Source organism: Periplaneta americana, chromosome 8 (assembly GCF_040183065.1).
Source record: "Periplaneta americana isolate PAMFEO1 chromosome 8, P.americana_PAMFEO1_priV1, whole genome shotgun sequence".
NCBI lineage: Eukaryota > Metazoa > Arthropoda > Insecta > Blattodea > Blattidae > Periplaneta > Periplaneta americana.
Window position 1 is genome coordinate 135210991 of NC_091124.1, and position 23452 is coordinate 135234442.

The following is a 23452-nucleotide window of genomic DNA, read 5'->3' on the forward strand; positions in this document are numbered from 1 at the left end:
CTCGAGGGATTGCATAATTTGGATTTAGATTGTGCAGTAGCTCTCGGAATTCTGGTTGTTCAACAAGTCTAAATGGGTGAAACTGTTTCACGATCAATTTTAAAATTATATCATCAATAATTTTACTTTTTGACACTGATAATGGTCGCTTCACAAAATCACTTATTTTGCATTGGTGACTAATATTCCGTCTTTTGGGTGGTGGCTCCGATTGTGCAGCAGCTGATGACGTGGAGGGTGTAGGTTCTACCTCTTCGAGTTCAATTAGTTCTTCTGGCTCTTCAGGTTTTATGGCAGCAGTAGGATGTTTACTTTTTAAATGTCGTGTTAAATTCGAGGTAGTTCCAGCCTTATAGGAATACACATTAGCACAAATTTCACATTTAGCACGTCCTGGGCTAATTTGTAAGAAATACTTCTGAATGAAACTCCATTTATTCTTATCCATCATTAATTCACTATAATTATAATAGTATCCTTTTAATTAATAGACATCCAACCACTATCTGTAAATACGTACAACGCAATATTGTACCGACTACCGATATACACTATAAATTGCAATATTATTGTTTTAACTTTTTCTATTGTAGGCTACATCTATACATTTTTCTATTGATTGAGACTCAGAATTGCCAATCGTGCCACAAAATTTATTGAATTCTGTGCATAGGATAATTATTATCACTTATATCATTTTAATATTATTTCATTCTATTACTACTGCTGCAGAAAGAGAGAGAGAGAGAGAGAGAGAGAGAGAGAGAGAGAGAGAGAGAGAGAGAGGGGGGGGGGGGCACTGGTCATTAAGTTCATGTAATAGAGCTAGTAATATGTTATTAATGTTGTGGTAGGACTGCAAAAATCCCCTTCTTTCCCCACCCTCCTGGGTGCAGTCACATGATAAACACAGCAACACATGGACACGTGAGAAGTAGGCTACATAACAAAGACAGAGCAACGAGAAATGAACGAATCTTTCTCTTTCTAACTCGTTGGATGTAACATGTCAACGGACATTTCCGAACCGTGCCGAATGCTCCTGAGCAAGAGCGAAATCAAAATACTGCTTTTGTTAGGTGTGAAAAATAATGAACACAAACCTGAAATTTGCATAGTTAAATAGAGATGTAATGAAAAAAATGTACTTGATAATAAGGTTCAGTTGATAAATTATAATTTAGAAACATTATCTTGGGTAATTTTGTAGACTAATGGAGGTCATGATGAATGGTTACAGCCAATGAGAAAGAGACCATCCAATGTGTCGCCTCTATACGAGAGATGTAGAACGTTTTTGTTCTACCCGTGGTTTGCAAAGGAAGGTGTCCTGTAAAACGTTCGTTGACGAATCGTTGGAATCGGAGACTAGGAGGAATCGTGAACTTGTTGACGATTTAAAAGAATAGTTGGAATCGCAGACTGAAAGAATCGTGAACGAATCGTTAGAATCAATTCATAATGCATGATTGAATCGTTGGAACCGACTTCTGAAAAAGAATCGTGTTGCCCAACTCTACCATGCACTAGATGCGTGCGCAACTTCCCTTGCCTCGCCGCCTGTCTCTTGTGCTCCAGCCCTCCCTTCTGTGGGACGCGTGATCGACTCCAGAGGCAGCTGTCACAATATATTGACACACATTTATAAGTTAAGAAAGTTCAATTTTGATTTTTCAAATCTTCAAACATGGTCACATATATAAGTTTCAGTTGTACATGTATCACTATTTTAGCGATCCTACGCACTCATCGCTAACTTATTTTATTTCATAATCTGTTACACATTATTCAATTGCACCCTATGCTATGATTTCTGTCTTCATCTTTAGTACATTGTTCCCATGATTTTAGTTACATGTTTTCTAAATATGTAATACAGAATATTTTGCAGACGTTTTGTACATTTTGTAAAAAGTATGCATATTTAATTCTTTTCCACATCATTAAATAACAAGATAAACAAGTGATTACTTACAGGTCGTTCTACATTCAAATAGTCACTGTGTAAAGTACACTCAACAATCCACACATAACATAGTGAAGACAGAAAAGCACGTATATATAGTAAAATCTTCCATCTTGTAGACAATTTCAGTATGTTAATATTTATTTCAGTAGGTTATTTTACGACGCTTTATCAACAGCTTAGGTTATTTAGCATCTGAATGAGATGAAGGTGATAATGCCGGTGAAATGAGTCCAGGGTCCAGCACCGAAAGTTACCCAGAATTGGCTCATATTGGGTTGAGGGAAAACCCCGGAAAAAACCTCAACCAGGTAACTTGCCCCGACCGGGAATCGAACCCGGGCCACCTGGTTTCGCGGCCAGACGTGCTAACCGTTACTCCACAGGTGTGGACGTGTTAATATTAAATGTGCATAGTTTCAATAAGCTTTATATATGTAATCCTTGTTAATTATTTTTAATCTTTATTGTTTTTAATCCCATGTATTGTGGGTCCCTATCACCACGGCATGGCGCGTCCTCAGGTTGCGGATAGAGGAGATGGCATCCAGATATGGAGGGTAGCTGCGAATATATTGAATAAGCAGTCGTGGACAGCCGATAAGGGGTGGTCCTCCAGCTTGGGGGTTGGGCGAAGGGCTAACAACCCATCATCATAAAAAACAGCTTGTTACAAAACCTAACAGTAAGCCTCGGAATGGGACTGATTCTCTGGCACGACCACAGCAAAGGAAAAAGGTTATAAGATTTGGTACATGGAACGTAACTAGTCTTTATAGAACAGATGGGGTAACATTAGTAGCAAAAGAACTAGCTAGATATAGAATAAACGTCTTGCGAGTACAAGAGGTTAGGTTAGATGGGAATGGTATATCACAAATAGGCGATTACTTACTGTATTATGGGGAAGGAAACGATAATCACCAATTAGGAACAGGATTCTTTGTACATAAAAGAATAAAATCAGCAGTAAAAAAGGTCGAATTTATCAGTGACAGATTACCGTACTTAGTACTTAAGGGTAGATGCAATATCATAGTTATAAATGCTCACGCCCCTACAGAAGAGGAAGACGACCATATAAAGGATAGCTTCTATGAGGAATTGGAACATACTTTTGATAAGTTACCTAGATATAACATGAAAGTTTTATTGGGGGATTTCAATGCTAAAATAGGACGGGAGGATATTTTGAAACCTACAATTGGAAAAGAGAGCCTACTCGTAAGTAGTAATGACAATGGAGTTAGGTTAGTCAACTTTGCCACATCAAAAAATTTAATTGTCAAGAGTACAACATTCCCCATAAGGATATACATAAATATACGTGGACTTCTCCAGATGGAATGACACATAACCAGATAGATCACATCTTGGTAGATAAAAGAAGGCACACTAGTATAGTAGACATTCAGGGGAGCAGACTGTAATTCTGACCATTATTTGGTAATTGGAGAATTAAGAGAAAGACTATCAGTAGCCAAGCGAGTGGAGCAACAAGCTAATATTAGTAGATTAAATAGTTTGAAATTAAAGGACGAGGAAACTAAGCAACGTTCTCAGGTTGAAATTTCAAATAGTTTTGCTGCTTTACCAACTGCTGACGAAGCTGAGGAAGAGTTAGATGTTAATAGTGTGTGGGACAATATCCGAGATAATATCAAAATTGCAGCTGAGCAGAGCATAGGTTATCATGAAACTAAGAAAAAGAAACCATGGTTTGATGAAGATTGTTCCATTGTAGTAGGCAAAATTGAAATTCTTACAGGATCCAATTGTGGATAATAGAGATAATTATTTCAATGAAAGACGGGAAGCAAGTCGTACACTTAGGAATAAAAAGAAAGATTACTTGAAGGAAAAACTGAATGAGGTAGAAACAAATAGTAAGAATAAAAACATTCGAGTTTTATATAAGGGTATAAAGGAATTTAAAAACGGATATCAGGCAAGGGTAAACATGATCAAGGATGAGAATGGTGACTTACTTGTAGACTCTCATTCAATCCTGAACAGATGGAAAAACTATTTTGGGCAACTACTAAATATACATAGGCCAAATAGAAATGATCAGGACGAAATTCAAATACAAACTGCTGAGCCATTCATACCGGAACCCACGCTTTCTGAAGTCGAAATTGCGATAGAAAATCTGAAAAAGTACAAGTCTCCAGGTATTGATCAAATTCCAGCAGAATTAATACAAGAGGGTGGAAGGGCATTATCAAGTGAAATGTATAAACTTGTACTTGCAATTTGGGAAAAGGAAACTGTACCAGAACAATGGAAGGAGTCCATAATCGTACCTATCTTTAAGAAGGGGGACAAGACTAACTGTAGTAACTTTCGAGGAATATCACTTTTGTTGACGTTGTACAAAATTTTGTCGAATATCCTTTTGAGAAGATTAACTCCATATGTAGATGAAATTATTGGGGATCATCAGTGTGGTTTTAGGCGTAATGGATCGACTATTGATCAGATTTTTTGTATTCCAACAGATATCGGAGAAAAATGGGAGTATAAGGGTACAGTACATCAGTTATTCATAGATTTCAAAAAGGCATATAACTCGGTTAAGAGAGAAGTTTTATAGAATATTCTTATTGAATTTGGTATTCCCAAGAAACTTACTTACTTACAAATGGCTTTTAAGGATACACTGATGTGAAATTTTGCCATATTTGGTCAAAAATATTGATTTTTTGTTTTTATCTTTAAAAAATTGTTCATGGTGTAGAGATGTCCTCTGCCAATTTTCATGGCCATACTATCGGTCTATCACCTGTTTAGGGCCACATTTCAAAAAGGTTGCGCGCTCTGACTGGTAATGTAAATCCCCCGTCCACACCCTCAACTCTGAATTCTGCGATGATTGTGGAAATTACGCTGTATTTAATATATTATTTATTACACTACTGTTTGTGAAAAGACAACACCCAGAAAGAATGGCCCGAACGATTCCAATCTCGGGAGATGTGTAGAACAGTGTGCCATTAATAATTGATTACATTTCCAGAGAAATGGCGTACACATAGGCTCAACAGTGACATCTCTTATGTCACCAGCAAGGTCAATGTTATGCCTTGCTCAGTCAGTGTAGAGCTTCCAAAGGAAGTGGAAACGCGAATCTAGTGTAGATATGCCTCGTCGACGAGGAAGGCCGCAATATCAGCACGTGAATGAGTTCGGGGGGAATGATTGTTCTCCAGTAAGCAGGTTTGTCATACCATGACATTTCGGCTCATACAGGGCATGCTGCTATGACAGTGATGAGTGTGAGGAACCAGTGGATAGAAGAGGGTCGTATGCAGAGATGAGCGGGTACTGGACCACGTAATGTGACCACAGCATGGGATGACCGCCGTCTTATCCTCTTGGCCGTGACGGACAGTACAGCTTCATCCACAATGTTGAGTCGACGTTGGAGTACTGCATCGGGTGTTGATCTATCTGCCGTCGTTCGTCGCCATCTTTTGATGGATGGACTAGTGGCTCGCATGCCGTTGCGTCGGCTTCCATTGTCCAGGAACCACCAACGCCTCAGACTATAATGGGCACGTGAACACCGTCACTGGCGTGCTGAGGAGCAAAATGTAGTGTTTTCGGACAAGTCATGCTAGTCCTACTTGTCCTACAATGATGGTTGAATACATGTTAGACCATACCATGGTGAACACAATCTGAGAGCCTGCATTGTTGAGCAGCATAGCGGAGAAACGCTAGTGTGATAGTTTGGGGCGCCATTGGATACAATATGCGATCTCGCCTTCTACATATTCAGGGCAATCTGAACAGCAATTGCTACATTAGGGAGGTTTTAGAGCCCGAAGTACTGCCCCTCCTTCAGGCAACTCCACATGCCATATTTCAGCAGGACAATGACCGGCAACATGTGGCGAGGGTTGTGCAAGCCTTCTTTTGAAGAACGATGGGTATCCTCTTCTCTGGCCTGCACGTTCGCCAGACATATCGGTCATCAAACATGTCTGGGAAATGGTTGGTTGGCAATTTGTTCGTCATGGTCCTCCAGCACCAACCCTTGACTCTTTGTGGATTCGCATACAAACTGCGTGAAGGGAGATTCCCCAGGAACATATCCAGTCTCTCTTTGATTCCATGCCACGACGCTTAGAAGCTCTGATTGCAGCGCATGGAAGCTTCACACCATATTGAAATCTCACGATCACAGATCAGGTACAATTCTGTAATTCTAATCATTTTTATATTGTTATGTACCTAATCTGAGGTATGAATTTCATTTCAGTCACGTGTATCTTTCTTGGTGTTGCAATTTCCACAAACATTTGTGTACATTAGATTTCCAATTCAGACAGTGTAGCTTCTCGACTTCTCGAAATATTTCTTCATAGGATCCAACAGATGTCACTTCAAAGGATGCTTTCCTCTGAAAAATATTCAGTTACCAAGGAGACCACAACTCTTGTGTAAAGAAAAATTCCATTTGTTGCTAGTAGCCATCACAGCGTGTTTTCCATGCTTGGTTTTTGTTTGTTATACAAGAAATATTTGCAAGTTTCTAACAGTTTTATTATTAGTGTTATAATAGTGTCTAGAGTCTATAGTGATTTGTTTTCACAAGTTTACAGGTTTTTTTTTTTCAGTCATCTTTATTTACTAGTGCAGGTACTGGTACTGTATGGTAGTGTATATAATAGTAAGTTCTGCGTATAATAAGCAAGGCCTATATATCTCAAAATGCCTAGGAAATAAAAAAGATAGAGTTCTTGTTTATTATTATCATCCCAAACTTTGAAGTCAATTTTCTCCACTTTCAGTTTTTGTAAATTATGCATTGCTAAAAATGCTACTCTCCCTACAAATTTTGTACTACATGCATGATTTTCTTTGTAGAGGTTTCTGAATGTGTTCTTAACAAAACTTACTATCAGGATTATATCTAATATTCCTATTTTATTTAATATTAATTTTTCTTTATGCTCGAGTTGATTTTTTTTTTTCCATTTTTTCACTTTAGTGCATAAAATATTTTATTTTATTTTTAGTAGAATAAAAGGAAAAATTGTATAGTAAGTTTTATGTCCGAGGGTCTGACAAGTATGTAGACAAAATTTCAGGCCAAAATATTTGAATTTGTGGGAGGAGTAGCAATTTTTGAAAAGCTAAATTTACACAATTTAAAATTACAAAATTATTAATAATTCATATATTTCTGCATCAAATGAGACGAACCTTTGTACACAGACTATTTGTATACAGTAGGACAACTGTACAAAATTTCAGAGATCTACAGAGAATAGTTTAGAAATTTCAAATTTCTCATCAGTGTACCCTTAAGGAACCTGAAGGTTCATTGCCGCCCTCACATAAGCCCGCCATCGGTCCCTATCCTGTGCAAGATTAATCCAGTCTCTATCATCATATCCCATCTCCCTCAGATCCATTTTAATATTATCCTCCCACCTACGTCTCGGCCTCCCCAAAGGTCTTTTTTCCCTCCGGTCTCCCAACTAACACTCTATATGCATTTCTTGATTCACCCATACGTGCTACATGCCCTGCCCATCTCAAACGTCTGGATTTAATGTTCCTAATTATGTCAGGTGAAGAATACAATGTGTGCAGTTCTGCGTTGTGTAACTTTCTCCATTCTCCTGTAACTTCATCCCGCTTAGCCCCAAATATTTTCCTAAGCACCTTATTCTCAAACACCCTTAACCTATGTTCCTCTCTCAGAGTGAGAGTCCAAGTTTCACAACCATACAGAACAACCGGTAATATAACTGTTTTATACATTCTAACTTTCAGATTTTTTGACAGCAGACTAGATGATAAAAGCTTCTCAACCGAATAATAACACGCATTTCCCATATTTATTCTGCGTTTAATTTCCTCCCGAGTGTCATTTATATTTGTTACTGTTGCTCCAAGATATTTGAATTTTTCCACCCCTTCGAAGGATAAAACTCCAATTTTTATATTACAATTATGGACTCCTTCCATTGTTCTGGTACAAGACGGATAGAGGAGATGGCCTCCAGATATGGAGGGTAGCTGCGAATATATTGAATAAGCAGTCATGGACAGCCGATAAGGGGTGGTCCACCAGCTTGGGGGTTGGGCGAAGGGCTAACAACCCATCACCGTAAAAAAACAGCTTGTTACGAATCCCTACAATTCCCAAGAAACTAGTTCGATTAATTAAAATGTGTCTTAGTGAAACTTACAGCAGAGTCCAAGGCCAGTTTCTATCTGATGCTTTTCCAATTCACTGTGGGCTAAAGCAGGGAGATGCACTACCACCTTTACTTTTTAACTTCGCTCTAGAATATGCTATTAGGAAGGTTCAGGATAACAGACAGGGTTTGGAGTTGAATGGGTTACATCAGCTTCTTGTCTATGCGGATGACGTGAATATGCTAGGAGAAAATCCACAAATGATTAGGGAAAACGCGGAAATTCTAGTTGAAGCAAGTAAAGCGATAAGGTTGGAAGTAAATCCCGAAAAGACTAAGTATATGATTATGTCTCGTTACCAGAATATTGTACGAAATGGAACTATAAAAATTGGAGATTTATCTTTCGAAGAGGTGGAAAAATTCAAATATCTTGGAGCAACAGTAACAAATATAAATGACACTCGGGAGGAAATTAAACGCAGAATAAATATGGGAAATGCGTGTTATTATTCGGTTGAGAAGCTTTTGTCATCTAGTCTTGTCAAAAAATCTGAGTTAGAATTTATAAAACAGTTATACTACCGGTTGTTCTGTATGGTTGTGAAACTTGGACTCTCACTTTGAGAGAGGAACAGAGATTAAGGGTGTTTGAGAATAAGGTTCTTAGGAAAATATTTGGAGCTAAGAGGGATGAAGTTACAGGAGAATGAAGAAAGTTACACAATGGAGAGCTGCATGCATTGTATTCTTCACCTGACATAATTAGGAATATAAAATCCAAACGTTTGAGATGGGCAGGACATGTAGCACGTATGGGCAAATCCAGAAATGCATATAGAGTGTTAGTTGGGAGGCCAGAGGGAAAAAGACCTTTGGGGAGGCCGAGACATAGGTGGGAAGATAATATTAAAATGGATTTGAGGGAGGTGGGATATGATGGTAGAGACTGGATTAATCTTGCTCAGGATAGGGACCAATGGCGGGCTTATGTGAGGGCGGCAATAAACCTCCGGGTTCCTTAAAAGCCAGTAAGTAAGTACATACAACTGCTGCAGCGACCGTCAGGAGCCAGCAGATAGCTATGGGGCAGAGAGACAGCACTAGGGAACAGGTGCCTAGATAAGTTGCGTGGACAATAATATGGATTTGTTGCCATATATATATATATATATATATATATATATATATATATATATCTTTACATTAGTCTTATGATGCCCACAATAAGGGGCGAAAATGTTAACTAAGATATATTAGCAAAAAATAACTTTGTGGATATATTTTGCTGTAAATAAGTCAAAGACTGAAATATCAAAACTTCACGTGTTTTTATTATCATTATAGGACTTATTGGAACAACTACAAAAATGAATTCAAAATTCAAATTTATTCACATTTTGCACTGACGTCTTAAATTCACTCTCGATTCAGATGGCGTAACAACACAATTTGCACCAAATAAGAGCCATAGCATGATGAAGTGCACTCACAAGAACAGAAATCCGCTTCAAACTAATTTACAATCATGAGTGGATTTATCGCGTTTTGAAACTATGCTCCTCGTATGTAATTGACTTAAAAATCTTTTCTTAAATTAAGTCAGTATGATGGTGTTAAGGGACGATACTAGTATTATAAGCATTCTGAATATGATTAATTTGAAATTTCTAACAGGCTAAAAACAAGCTAGGTTTTGTTGTAGCAGATTAAAAGTGGATCTGTAAACTGCAAACTATTTTTACTATTTTATTGGAATATCAAGTCTCTTGAGCTGTAAATTTTTGTAATAGCTTACAAGGATTTCGTACTTTGAAGGCTAACCAGTTACAGTATATTCTAAGCATATTATTGGACAGTAATGTGAGGGGGGGGGGGGAGAAAGAGAGGAGAGGAGGGAGAACTCATTTTAATAATGTAACAGAAACCAGTGGCAATCTGAATCTAGAGTTGTTTGGGAATTGTTGAACACTAACATGATATAGTTCCTATGCAGAGACAACTTTCATAGTACAAATAAAATGCAGTTAATGATAGAGTAGACATACTTTAGAAATTAAAATTATATTCTGGTAGAAAAATTTGTGTAGAAATTATAAATGTATCAGACTTATCTTTAAACAGGAAATTTTTGGTTTCTATTGCATTCTTAAGATCAAGTGCAAATAAATGAAATGGTAGTGTTGGAATAATATAAGTGATTATATGGAAATAAATACTTACGGTTTTCAAGTCATAACTCTGCAATAAACAATTAAAATATTTTTGTTTATTCTTTCAAGCAATGTGGTCTCACACAATTCCTCTCTGTATATCCTCTCTGTGACAGATGCTTTCTTGCTCAATCGCTCATGACAGTCATCACACGAACACTCTACATTCTTCTAAAGACACATTTTACACAATATTCACAGCTTTACCACTAGGTCAGAGTGTAAACACACAGGTTCTGATAGCAAACTGAGTTTTTGTTTTTTCTCTGACACAACCTCACATTGGCAAAGGTATCACGTGTTCTGTTACTGGTGACCCGTATTATCACATGTGAAGTATGTTATTGTGGCTTTGCCTCTTGTTCAAGAAAAGACATTATCCCACGTCCAACATAGTTGCTGTAGTCACTGATTTCTGGAGAGTCATTGCGATTTTATTTTGTCACAGTCCAAATAGTTTTTCTTAAATTAAAGCTATGGAAATAAAAGTTACACTGGAGTCTGTGTCCATTTACAAAACTGAGTAATGCACAAATGAAATACCATTCATTAAGTTATGTAATTTGAAAAGAGCAAGTCTATTAAACAATTACAAAACTGTACTTTACTGTCAACTGTAAGTGGAACAGACTGTACTCATGCACATACATTTTATTTATTTATTTTTTTGTTTCCATACGCATGTAAGAAATTTAGGACAATGAGACAGTCCATTGCTCTTGTAATGCCAATATATCAAAATCAAGATATTGCTTATGAGAATTATTGGAATATAGAATATTAATTTACATCATTCTTCAACATGCAATTAAAATAATATTAAAAGAGTAAATTATATTTTAATAATGCATAATTGACTTGAAAAAGAATCACAGTGCAAAAATATCAAACAAACGAATCAATGCTTCTGAATCACTGCCTCCTCTCTTCAAAACAAATATGCAGAAAAATAACTACATCTTTGGGATAACACAAGATTTCACATACCGTACTTTGTATCATCTGCAAACATCTTTGGAGGTGAAATTCAGTCATAATTCATAATAAATAATTATACTACAAAATGTATGGTCTATAACAAATTTTACTGCCACATGTGTAATAACAGTGACACTTTCTTACAATATAAATTCTTTTGAAGTCCCAACAGAAATACGAAGAATAGTACGAAACTCATAGCACATCATCAGTCTTGGGGGGCAAGATAAACGAGAATCCTTAAGCGTTAATTTTGGTCTTGTGAATATACCTTTCCAGGTGTACATACTATCACACCCAACAGTTCTGACAGACAGAAACACACTCTTTCATTCACATACTTTTGACACCATTTTCTCCATCTCCACATCAGTATCAATATCATGATTCACATTCTCTTCAACAGGATGTTTCTCATTACTGCCAAGTCCACTTGAAAATGCCTGACTAGAACTACCAACTAGTGGTAATGTTTCCTTCGAGTCCTGAGCACACTGAACACTTGATGGAGATGTGAGCTGAAAAGTACAATCTGCAAGATCTTCAAGGCCTTCGGGTGTTTTCAGTTTACTCAATTCTTCTCTTAGTTGTCGAAAGTGCCGCTGAAACCATACACACACAATGTAAGAACGCTTGTTACAAGTTATCTAATATTTAAAATCAATAAGGAGAATATCAGGTAATTGCAGCAGTAGCATAAATATCTGTGATATAATTTTTATTTACGCTACTGTTGCTTAAGAATTATGTTAAAAGTGGTTACGTTTCTGTAATGGAACACTGCATCTATATAGTACAACTGCAAAGCAATACCTTGAGAGCCATTGCATTCAATGAGATTGCTCTTCCTGTTCTTCGATCTCCACACTGTGTCTCCATATCTGAGATCCAGCCCTCAATCTGGTTAACAATTTCTTGACGTTTCATCCAGAAATGTGTATGTATAACCTGTGTAACACATGAAACATTTCAAATTAACCTTTATTGTTTGAAGCAATTTTTTGATGTGTAAGAAGTAAATATTATACCCTTCTTCCTAAAAATATATAATGTGTCCCACCCAAGCTGTTTATATTTGTTTAGGCAACTCAGGTGACATTTTTGGTATGCAGGGAGTAGGCCTATTCAACGACTCTGGAGGCAGATTTAGGGATGGGTCTTCTTTCTATTGATAATGCCAGTTTTGGAGGGTTGAAGCTGAAGCGATAAAGTCGTGTTTGTAAAGGGTTAGGCTCTAATAAGCTAATTCATCATTGGTTCAAATCCCAGCTCTACAAAATCTTAGTCTTCTGTAATAATAATTGTATTTTAACCATATGTGGTTATTCTTTTACTTATTTACGTACTATATCTTCATTTACTTTGTATAACATTAAAGTTGTATTTGTGACCCGCTGCGTGAGAAGGGGCCTAAAGTCATGAATGGAAATTTTACAGCAGAACAAAATAACGACTTTGCAGTGTAAAAACTGCATTTCTATGTTTTGACATATTGTGCTACCTGTAGGCTTTTTTACATACTAAACTAGGACGTAGTTTTACATAGTGCTTATTAAATACCAAAATCTTTCTTATAGTTGCTAAGAAAACAAATGAAAACTTTAATTTGCATTTTTCTCGAAAATGTACATAATATAATATCAATATTCAATAAGTAATATATTAAAAACTATTGCACCTAGAACCATGAATTTTTTTAAATGCTACTTCATCCTCCTTTTGAAACCACAAAAAACAACAAAATTTAAAATCCGACTTTAGGTCCCATTTCCTGCAACTAGTCACAAATATTGTGTAGGAACAATTCATGGATGTCTGCAATGGGTCTTAGCTTTGATGACAATCTATACTCATACTTCCGGTCATCTTTAATTTTAGGACCACATGTCAGAATATCTTGGTCAGGCGATGATCTGGGAATTGTTTTTTAATTGATTTATTTTACGACACATCAACTACTATGGATATCTAGCATCTGAGTGAAATGAAGGTGATAATGCGAGTGATATGAGTCCAGGGTCCAGTGCCGAAAGTTACCCAGTATTTGCTCTAAATGGGTTAAGGAAAAACTCCGGGAAAACTTAACCAGGTAACTTGTCCCAACTGGGATTTGAACCCAGGTCCACTCATTTCGTGGTCAGACATATTAACTGTTACTCCACAGTGGTGGCCTTTGAAAATTATTGACTGTTGTACTCGTTTCTTCTTGCTGTCTTCAGCTTTGTTGTGAAGTTAAACCATATTACTATATTCTTGCAGCATCTACCACTCCAATAGTGATCTGAGCTTTTATACTGCTATGGGATATTGTAGTCTGTATTGCATTATTTTAATTAATTACATGTTTCCCTTTGAGATTAATAAGCTAGAAGTTCCTAGAATCTCCTGGAACTTCATTTCGAAATTAAAAAAGCTAATGGCAAAGACTGGGTTCGAACTCTCAAAAACAGTTCATATCTATTTTAAATTCGTAACTATAGCAACGAGCTATGGCTACCACGGGAATATAGTATTGAGTAAACATGTTACAGAGTCAATCAATCAATTAATCAATTCTATTAATTATTTATTACAGGTATGTCGATTTTACACATTTTTCTAACAATAAAATGTAAAAGTTGTGGGCTGAGAAACTTCAATGATGAAATTCATTGTTTGTCCATCCTTTGCTGTGTTGTGTGGATTGCCTAATATAATTTTTGAATGGCTTAAGTGAGACACACTGTATATGCTAGTGAAGATGTCATTACATCTAATATTCACAAAGAGATAGGGTTCAATCAGAGAAAAATGTAAGGTCTCTCCTCCTCTTGAAAGAAACAATAATATTACATCTCACACATAAAGTAACTATGGTTCACACAAACTTACATCTCTAAAACAGGGACATGGATTCCGAACTTGTTCCAACATTGCCCATTTAACTGTGGCCTGACAGATGTTCGAATTATATTCTCTTGAACTCTGGTTTCCTGAAGGAGTTCCTCTAGATCGTTCGTAGCCTGGTTCATTAAAATATGGTTCTGGAACTAAGATTAGTGATTGTATTGACACTAGGACCTGCGAACAGAAAAAAATTCTTTAATGAAGCATGTAAGATTGATTCACTTTCAGTATAATTAAGCTTATAAGAGAGAACAAAGGAAAGGCAGAGAACATAACAAGAAATGAATATTACAGTATGTAGATGCACATGGATTGAAATGGGCAGAATTAATTGAGGGGGTTAGAACAAAAAGCAGGTAAGTGATATTATTAAAAAAAATGAGGTAAGTGCGTGTTGTGATAGCCCAAAAGGATGTTTCTTTGGGATAAAATCAGGTAAGTGATCACACTGTGCAGTGCTACTATATGGGCATCATTTCACCAAACCAGTGTATAATGTTCCATTGCATGTAGAACTTTAACTGTAATTTTCTCAAAACTATGTTTCCGTCACTTACCTGCTTTTTGTTCTAAGCCCCTCAATTATGATGTTAGCCTCCATTCACATATGATATAAATATAGGGTTGTTTCTTCTTAGGACTTAATTTTCCCTTTTGTTCGTTCCCCTCCTTTCTCTTTTGTGATCTGTTTTTGTTTTCACTCAATATGTTTATTATGCTTTGTCCAATGAGGCAGTCCCGTCATTGGGAAAGCTTTAAGAGTGTCTTTCAATGTGTACTGGTCTCCAATTTCTCAGGACATTTGGATCACAAGATTTATATATTAGGATACTCCCTCCATTTTAAAACATTAAGGAACATAACCCAAACGAACATTATAGTAGCTATTTTACTAATGATTTTGGCACAATCAACTCTTTAACTACATTCAGTGGTACCCTGTCAGGATCATGATGTGAGTATAATGGTGTGTCAGTGCACACGGCTATGGTCAGATGACGCCTAACACAGAGCAATCTGTGGAGCTAGCGCTGTCTTCCCTTATGGTATGTGCATGTTTGTGAACACCAGTGGCGTAGCGTCAATGTAAGCTAAAAAGCTCAGCTTCCCCAGTTAATAATAATTTCATAATAACCTGCAGTTTATGAACAAAACTATTTATTAATTTTAATAGAGTTTATATTTATGCGTTAAATATTGTGATGCGGCAGCTCAGGATGATTTGTGATGCAGCAGTAAACAATAAGCCTGCACAACCAGCTTCCAAGCAGCTTTTACATTCAAAATAATTTAGTTTCCGAGTTATCCCTTTCGTGAGTTGTGTTCAGTTGAAGTGTTAGTGTGCACTGTGGCTGATATAATAAATAATGAGTGAAATAACAGTTCCTGACAGCAATTTACTTGAATTTTTTAGGACAATTCTATTATCAAGACTGACTTACGAACAAAAGTGTGAGTTAGAAAACAAATGACAGACTCCCTTGCTGTCAATGAAGGACATAACCAAAACACAGACGCATACTTAAGTAATGATAGTAATACTGTATCTATTGACCGTTAATATTGTGATTTCTCTAAGTATGACAGGGAGTGAGCTAATGTTATACATATACGTGTCTATTTGTTAGAGATACTGTATGTGTAAACAGTGAAATCATATTTTACTACGTACTATTTCAGGTCATGCCTTATTGATGTTACTTACGAGGTTCCAATTAATCTTGACTGCTGACTTGACATTGACTATTATTTATTTTAAAACTATATTTTTGTAATACTTTTTCTCATATGTACATGAAAGACAACTTGACTTAGCTTCCCCTGCTCAAAATTTCATGCTACGCAACTGGTGAACACGTGTGTTGTTTTTTTTTATTTTGCATTTAATGTGCATTACTCCTTAAAAGAACTCCTTCACATCCTCTCCCTTCTTATCTCTACTTTCATTTTATGACCTAGCTTATTACTTATTACAGTCACACACAATTACTGTAAAGTGCAGTGTCATAAAGGAATCTTATTTCTGTATCAATTTTACAAGTAATTGTTCATCACTAACAATCAATAGCACGTGGGTGAAGGGTTTGTTGAAAGGCTGTTAATATCTATTACTATGAAGGTCTAATTCTTTCGTGGTTTTGTAAATGTTATGGCAGTTTACAACATATTAGACAAGCTTTTCCTTTGTCAAAGACATACATTTCTACAGCAGCTCAGCATTGAGTCTATAACATAATATAATTTTTAACAATACTGATTTGAGAAGTCTGTCGTGTAATTATTATGTTCTTTTTACCAAACTAAATCACTGTGAAAGGCTTACTAGAACGCTTTTGAGCTATTCCATCTCAAATCGACCGAAATATTGAGAAAATTGACATTACAATTTCTAAATACAATGAAACTTCTTTTGTACGTAGAGAACTGTGATACAATGCTTGCTTTGTGCAAAGTTTGAGGCATCTGAACTTCATAGTGTTTAAATTAAAAATATTTAAATTTATCATATTTTCATAAAATTAGGAACTTTAAACTGTTGTAGCTCCGAAACCCTTTCACCCAATGATCAAAAATATGGTTTATTTTGTTGCTGAGAAATTAAAGTTTATATTGACATATAAACAGATTTTCTTACTTTTTATGGAAATGGAGAAATTTAGATTTTTCCTCATTAAGATGCCTTTGGCTAGGAAAAAAATATTTAAAAAATATATAGTTAGATTCCGCATTGAAAGTACAAATAAACACATATTTTTTACTGATGGTATGTTGATAAGAAAGTATTGAAAATATCAAATAAAGAAAATAAATAGTACGCGCGTGAACTAATCAGCTGACTGTGAGATGGGATCTAGCCGAGACAAGCAAGGCCTGGAGACAAACACGTGATGTGTCGTTTAGCAGTCATGGCTGTGCTAGCTTTATCACAGGTTTTCATAAACACAGGAGTAAAATGACGCCCAACGCTTGCTTACCTCAGCTCTCGGCCAGTGCGTGCGGTACTGTGCCATTCAAGTCTAGGCTTGTGAAAATAATCTATTTAATACCCTCGAAACTTATTGCCATACCACTAAGCAAACATGCCGAATCCCTCTTAATAATGCAAGGTTTTTTCTCAATATTTTTTTTAATATTTACAAAAAGCCTAAAAGCAAGTAAAATCAGATTATCTGTCTCTCTGTCTTAACATAACCTACCAAATGTCAGCTTCAAAATAAGCTCTCGTTCAATGTTCTGCAGTAAATGGTTCCAGAGTTCTGAGCGCTGAAAGAGGCTTGTTTTTATAAAATACGCTAAATTTGTCGCTCAAAAATACGAAAACCGTTTGACTTTCGATAGTATATTTTTGAAAATGCACTCCCCTCAGCACCTTGTATAAGAAGGGAAAAAATTAGAGTATAAAAAAATGCGAGGTTTTTTACTGATCGATTTCATACAGAATAGTCCTTTTGTATACATTTTATTGTTGAAGATTATCTCAGGTCGGTGGGAGGGGGGTATACTTTTTGAAAAGAATTGACATGGGGCAATTTAACCCAGACTAAACATAAGCGAAAAAATATTTATATTGTTGGTAATAAATCTGTCATAATTTTCCCACCCAAAAGTCAACATTTTTTTCTATCATACACACTTTTTCTCTCTACCTCATAAACATTACTTGATTCTGTTTTCTGACTACATATTGAGAATTTTAGCCAATGGAAAAAATGCTTTCCCTTCAAATTTGAGTCTGCCTTCCTTCCAGTGTACATTTCATAGAAAGCAGAGTTTATATTTTCTTAAACTTATATATTTGAAGATACTGGATATGTTGTTTCGTATTTTCAGTTTTGATGTGGTTCTTGGAGATTATTTGCTTGTGGCACGTATATACTGTGGAGGACTAGTAACTGTGTCCGTGTGAGAGGGGTCTGCCGCAGCCGCGGGGAAGAGGGTAGGTACTAAAGGTTCGGGATGGGGGTGGCCTTTCTATGACATTGACAGACAACTACCAGTTCTGAATATATATTGCGAGAGTGCAGTCAACTTGAGTTTACAGTATTCTTTACATTGTTCAATTCAGAACTTCCTTATACAGTAATTACAGTAAATCTGTGTAATTCAGTGTAGTGCGTATATCTAGTATAGGATTAGTGTAGTGTAGTGTAGTATAGTGATAAATTAGTATAGGATGTGTATAGCTATAGTATAGGAATAATAGTGCGAGATTATAGAGCAGTGATATTAGCAAGAACGATAGTCTTAAACACTTTCGTTTAGTATGGCTAATAGAAAGGCAAACACAACTATTCATAGTGAAGCAAGAGAAATAATAGCTAACATCATAGAGAAGTGCGATGAGGAAAGAGTGCAAAAACATTTGAGGATTCCCTTAAATAAATCAACTGAAAGAGCGGCCGAATACACTGGAGTAGGGTATAGTACAATAAAGAAGATTAGTAAGGAACATAAGATAAGAAAAGAAAACAGTCCGGATAGACTTCTGAAATCGCCAGGAAAGAAGAGACAAATAATATCTCGTAATATACTGCATGTAGACGACTTCGACAAGTGTGTTATAAGAAATACAATACAAGACTTTTATATTCAAGAAAAGAGAGTGCCGACAATACCTAAACTTTTTACGGTAATTAAAGAAAAAATCAATTTTCCTTGGGGCAGAAAATCACTAAACAGAGTCGTGAAAAGCATGGGGTTTAAATGGAGGAAATGCCAGTCAAAACGAAAAATCTTGGTAGAAAGACCGGATATTATTGATTGGAGGGCAAACTATCTGTGTAAAATGGAGAAGTATCGAGAAGAAGGACGTGAAATTGTGTACGTAGACGAGACGTGGGTCGATAGCAATCTAACTCACCGAAGATGTTGGCAAAGTGATGGCGTAATGGGAATTCAGGACAATATGAATTCGGGTAACAGACTGATAATACTACATGCCGGGGGCGCAAGTGGTTTTCTTGCCGGTGCAGAACTAATATACAAAGCTGGCTCTACAACAGGAGACTACCATGGGCAAATGAATAGCGGCAATTTTCAAAAGTGGGTAGTTAATCAACTTATGCCAAATCTTCAGCCAAATTCTGTTGTCGTTTTAGACAATGCACCATACCATTGTATTCAGGTTGATAAAGCGCCATCACCCTATGCCCTCAAAGGGGACATGATAGAGTGGCTGAGAAAGAAAGGAGTCGAGTGCAATGAGACAATGCGTAAGAACGACCTTTATAAACTGATTCTTCCACTGAAACCAAAGGAGAAGACGTATAGAATAGATAACATGTTGTCAGGTAGTGGACATGTTGTGATACGTCTTCCTCCATGTATGTGTGATCTAAATGCCATCGAACTCGCATGGTCGAAAATCAAGAGAATTGTAGGGGACACGAATGTTACAGGAGATTTGTCTTTAACAAAGCTGCGCGAAACTACGAAGAACGCAATACAGGAGGTAACACGACAAGATTGGGCAGGTTTCTGCCACCACGTCGCCAATTTAGAAGCAGAATACTGGGAAAAGGACGGAGTAGTTCCAAATGTAATTGACCAAATATCAATCAACTTGAACACTGATAGTGATAGTGAAGCCGGGGGCAGCGATAGTGAAAATGGCAGTTCATCTTCTGAAGAATCCGAGTGAAACGCGACTCCGTCTGCAACCCACTGCAAGCCTAGGCGAAGACAAGGTAAGAGGAAATGTTTCTTGCACGTATAATAGTACGTTTACCAATAAGCTCAACTCCCCCCTCCCTCTTCGCTTCCCTCAGAAAACCTTTTCCTCACCAACAAGACCGCGGACACAGTTACCAGTCCTGTACAGTATTTCGAAAATGTGTATATGTGAATATGGTGTACCGCTGTGTAACAGTACTTCAAGAAGTGTGAATTTCCGACCCATGTGCAATTGAGAGACAGATGATTGAAGGCATTTCTTGGAAAGGTAAATGAAGATTTATTTTTTTTTTTTTTTTTACAAAATTATTGAAGTGACACTGAGACAGGAAGTTTAATGTAATTGATAATGTATATTCAGTTTCAGAGTGTCAGTTTAAATCACAAATAAAATATAATTTTTATATATAAGTCAGATTGATATATAATATATAATATAATATAATACTTGTACATTTGACACAAAAATAAGATAGAACGACATCTAAATATAATTTCTTTTTGTATAAAATATTATCTAGTAATGAAAAAAAAAATACTTCTAAAAATATCTATCTATATATACTAAATAAATTTTACAAGAAAAATAGTTCATCCTAAGGGCTGGACTCGGGAAGAGTACCTAAAATGCTCAATGCATTTCCGCGTTGAATTGCAATACTTAAACGTTGACGCAAATAAGTAGAGCTACGACGATCACCAGTAATGGAGATCAAAATTTGGCCGATTTGAGATACCAAAACTTTAGCGTCATGACTCCAAGGACCGAAGGTCTCCACAGCAAAGGGGACAAAGATATAATTGTCTAAAAGATGAGCAAACTTATTGACTTTTTTTGTCACGGCTAATTCAGCAGCAGATGCTGCGCGTCTGGAGGTATTCGGCAAGTGAGATGGAGCTAGAGTGTCAACGCAAGTGGAGTCCCAAATTAAAGATTTTCCTCTAGACCATGGAATTAAGGTGAGACTATCAGGCCGTTTATCATCCGCACGACTAATACCTGGTGGTTCCAAAAGAGACGGGATGCCATAAGAAGTCAGAGATCTTTTAATGATATCATTGAGTGATGTATGTCTGGGAATGTGACCCTTGCTCCTCGCACAACTGAGAGCATGATGGCCGTAAATATCAGCAATTCCTCTGCAAATACATTGGTGTGGCTGGCAGAGTTTACAACCAAGGCATAAAGCCATTGCGATTTTAAAGGATGTACTATCTATTAGAGAGCCGATGTGAGGAGATGGTAATGCATGTAACCAAGCTCCAGACTCACTCTCTTGAAGAGCTAGGAGACGTGCAATGTCTTGTTCGGATTTGAAAGAAGAAAGGAGTTGATCAAAAATTTTTGGGGAAAAAATAACGTCCCACTGCTTTTGAAATTCAGGATGGGCAGCAGGATGAGTGGTTTGTGAGGAAGTATGCCAACTAGTCAGAGCATCACGCACATGACAGATTTCAGTTGTATAAAGGAAAGAGCGATTTGATGCAACGGAAAACTCCAAAGGCAGAAGAAAGAAAAGCAGGTATACAAACGTCAGAAAGTTTCCGAATGCCCATACCACCAAATTTAATTGGGAGAGAGGCTTGAGTCCAACTAGTATTGGTAAAACATATATTTAGGATCATTTCCAAACTGGGTCAAAAAAGAGCATCAGCTTTATGTAGGAAAGATGGAAGAAGCCATAAAGGAGTAGTACACATAAAGTAAGTCATCTTAGGGATTAGAAAACAATTTTTAAGAAGATAATAAGAAATATGAGGATGTATTGGTTTTAAACGATCGATGAAATATTGCAAAGAAATTAGTTTTTGTTCAGCGATGTGATCGGCAGCTTCCAAAAAGACGGGAGATCCAAGAATTGTTAAAGTGGATTTTGACATTAGTAAAATACTCGGAGCAAGTTTTTGAAAAGAAGAGAAAACAGATTGATTAAACTTAGAACAAAAATAAATTTCACATTTATCAGGATTAAGTTCTAACCCTATAGTTGAACCGAATTGAATGATTTTACTAAGGTCTTGTAAAACATCAGAAGAGGCCCCACTTAAGCAACCATCATCTAAGTAAAAAAGGTTGAGATAAATAAGATCCTTAATTAGGGGATGAATTGTTAGACTAAAAAGTAAAGGGCCAGCCGGACCCCCTTGTTGGCAACCTGATTGAGACATAATTGTATCAGAACCAAAAAATAAAGTAGAAGGGTGTCTGTATGATTGCCAGAAATAGGGGAAAAGTTGTGGAATTTTAAGTTTGACAGCTTGCAACATGTTATTCTTTCAATACAATTGAAGGCATTTCTGAAATCTAACTTAAGAACGATTTTATCAGAGTGAGAATTGGCAGAAATGAATGACAGCAATGAGTGAATAATACTTTCACAGCCCTGAGGAGAACCGAAACCAAATTGATTTGGTCTAAAATATGCACTAATTTCTTCTTTAACACTAACACAAGCCATTTAGGATACCAATCTTCGGAAAGTGTTTCCAATGGCACTAGGTCTGATACCACCATCCTTCTTATTGATCGCAATAAGGACAGCACCATAAAATACAGGACAAATCCCAGGATCTAAGTCGCCAAGTAACAAAAAATTGCAAAGGTGGGTTAATGAAGAAAGAAGCCGTTTACCGGAATCATCTGCAGATACAGAAACCAGATCCTTAAGGTGTTGAGGTCGTAAACCATCGATACCAGCTGCGGAACCTTGTGGAAAGCTCTGTAGAGATTTCAAGACGTCTTCATTGGTGACTTATAGGCTGGGTGCTGTAGGATCAGGAATGTCAGGGAAGGAGGAAGGTCTAGAAGGAGGTCGATGTTTCGATTTTAAAACATCATATGTAGCAGTTGTTGGATCTGCAACTCCCATATCCGAAGATAAGAAGCGAACAGCGCCACGGATATCTCCTTCCGAAACTTTCTGTTCTACACGACGGATTTGATTAGAAGGAGAATCCCCTTATATGAAGGAATTCTGACATGAGGAGGATTGGATGAGAAGTTTGTCACATTGTCTTTAATTTTAGATATTAGAAATTTATTACCAGAATGATCAGGAACTCGAATAGCTAAATATGCGAATAGAAATAAATCTTGCCTGGAGGTAGTAGTATTGTGTGATAAACAAAAATCAATTTGTTGACTTAAGCGACTGGCCGCTGAGGATTGATTGATTAAATGGGTAGTTTTCTACACCTAAAATGCCCTGGACCCCGTAGGGGGCTCTATGTGACTGTACATGATCACTGGTCCAGGCTCCACACCTAGACTTGCATATAGGGACAGTACAAAGGGTTCACTATCACTTTCTTTGCTGGGTGCTCTGTTGAGCCACACAATTCAGAAGTCGTGCTCAAAACTGTGGGACAGAACCACGGAGATAGAAAAGATCCCCACTGGTGAGACGGGAGTTAAAAGCGTAGGAAACTTAACCTACTAATGGATATATAGGTAAATAACTAGAATAGAAAGAATGAAGCCTAATCAGACATTCTTAACAAATCCTGTCATGTGGGCGGACGTGGCAAAAAGGAACAGTGGGGGGTGGAAAGGTGAAAATGACTGTGATGACGTGGTG

General features: G+C 36.8%; 1 protein-coding gene across 5 annotated transcripts in view; it reads right to left on the reverse strand.

The window, feature by feature from the left end:
* Positions 1-10373: 10373 nt before the first annotated feature.
* Bruce (BIR repeat containing ubiquitin-conjugating enzyme) overlaps positions 10374-23452 on the reverse strand; it is a 571194-nt gene continuing 558115 nt past the window's right edge. For all 5 annotated transcript variants that reach the window (XM_069833681.1, XM_069833684.1, XM_069833683.1 and 2 more), the window contains 3 exons: positions 14187-14375; positions 12129-12263; positions 10374-11917 (listed from right to left, as the gene is read on the reverse strand). In XM_069833681.1, the coding sequence (XP_069689782.1) occupies positions 11645-11917; positions 12129-12263; positions 14187-14375 (597 nt within the window). In that variant the 3' untranslated portion in view covers positions 10374-11644. The remainder of the gene's footprint in view (positions 11918-12128; positions 12264-14186; positions 14376-23452) is intronic.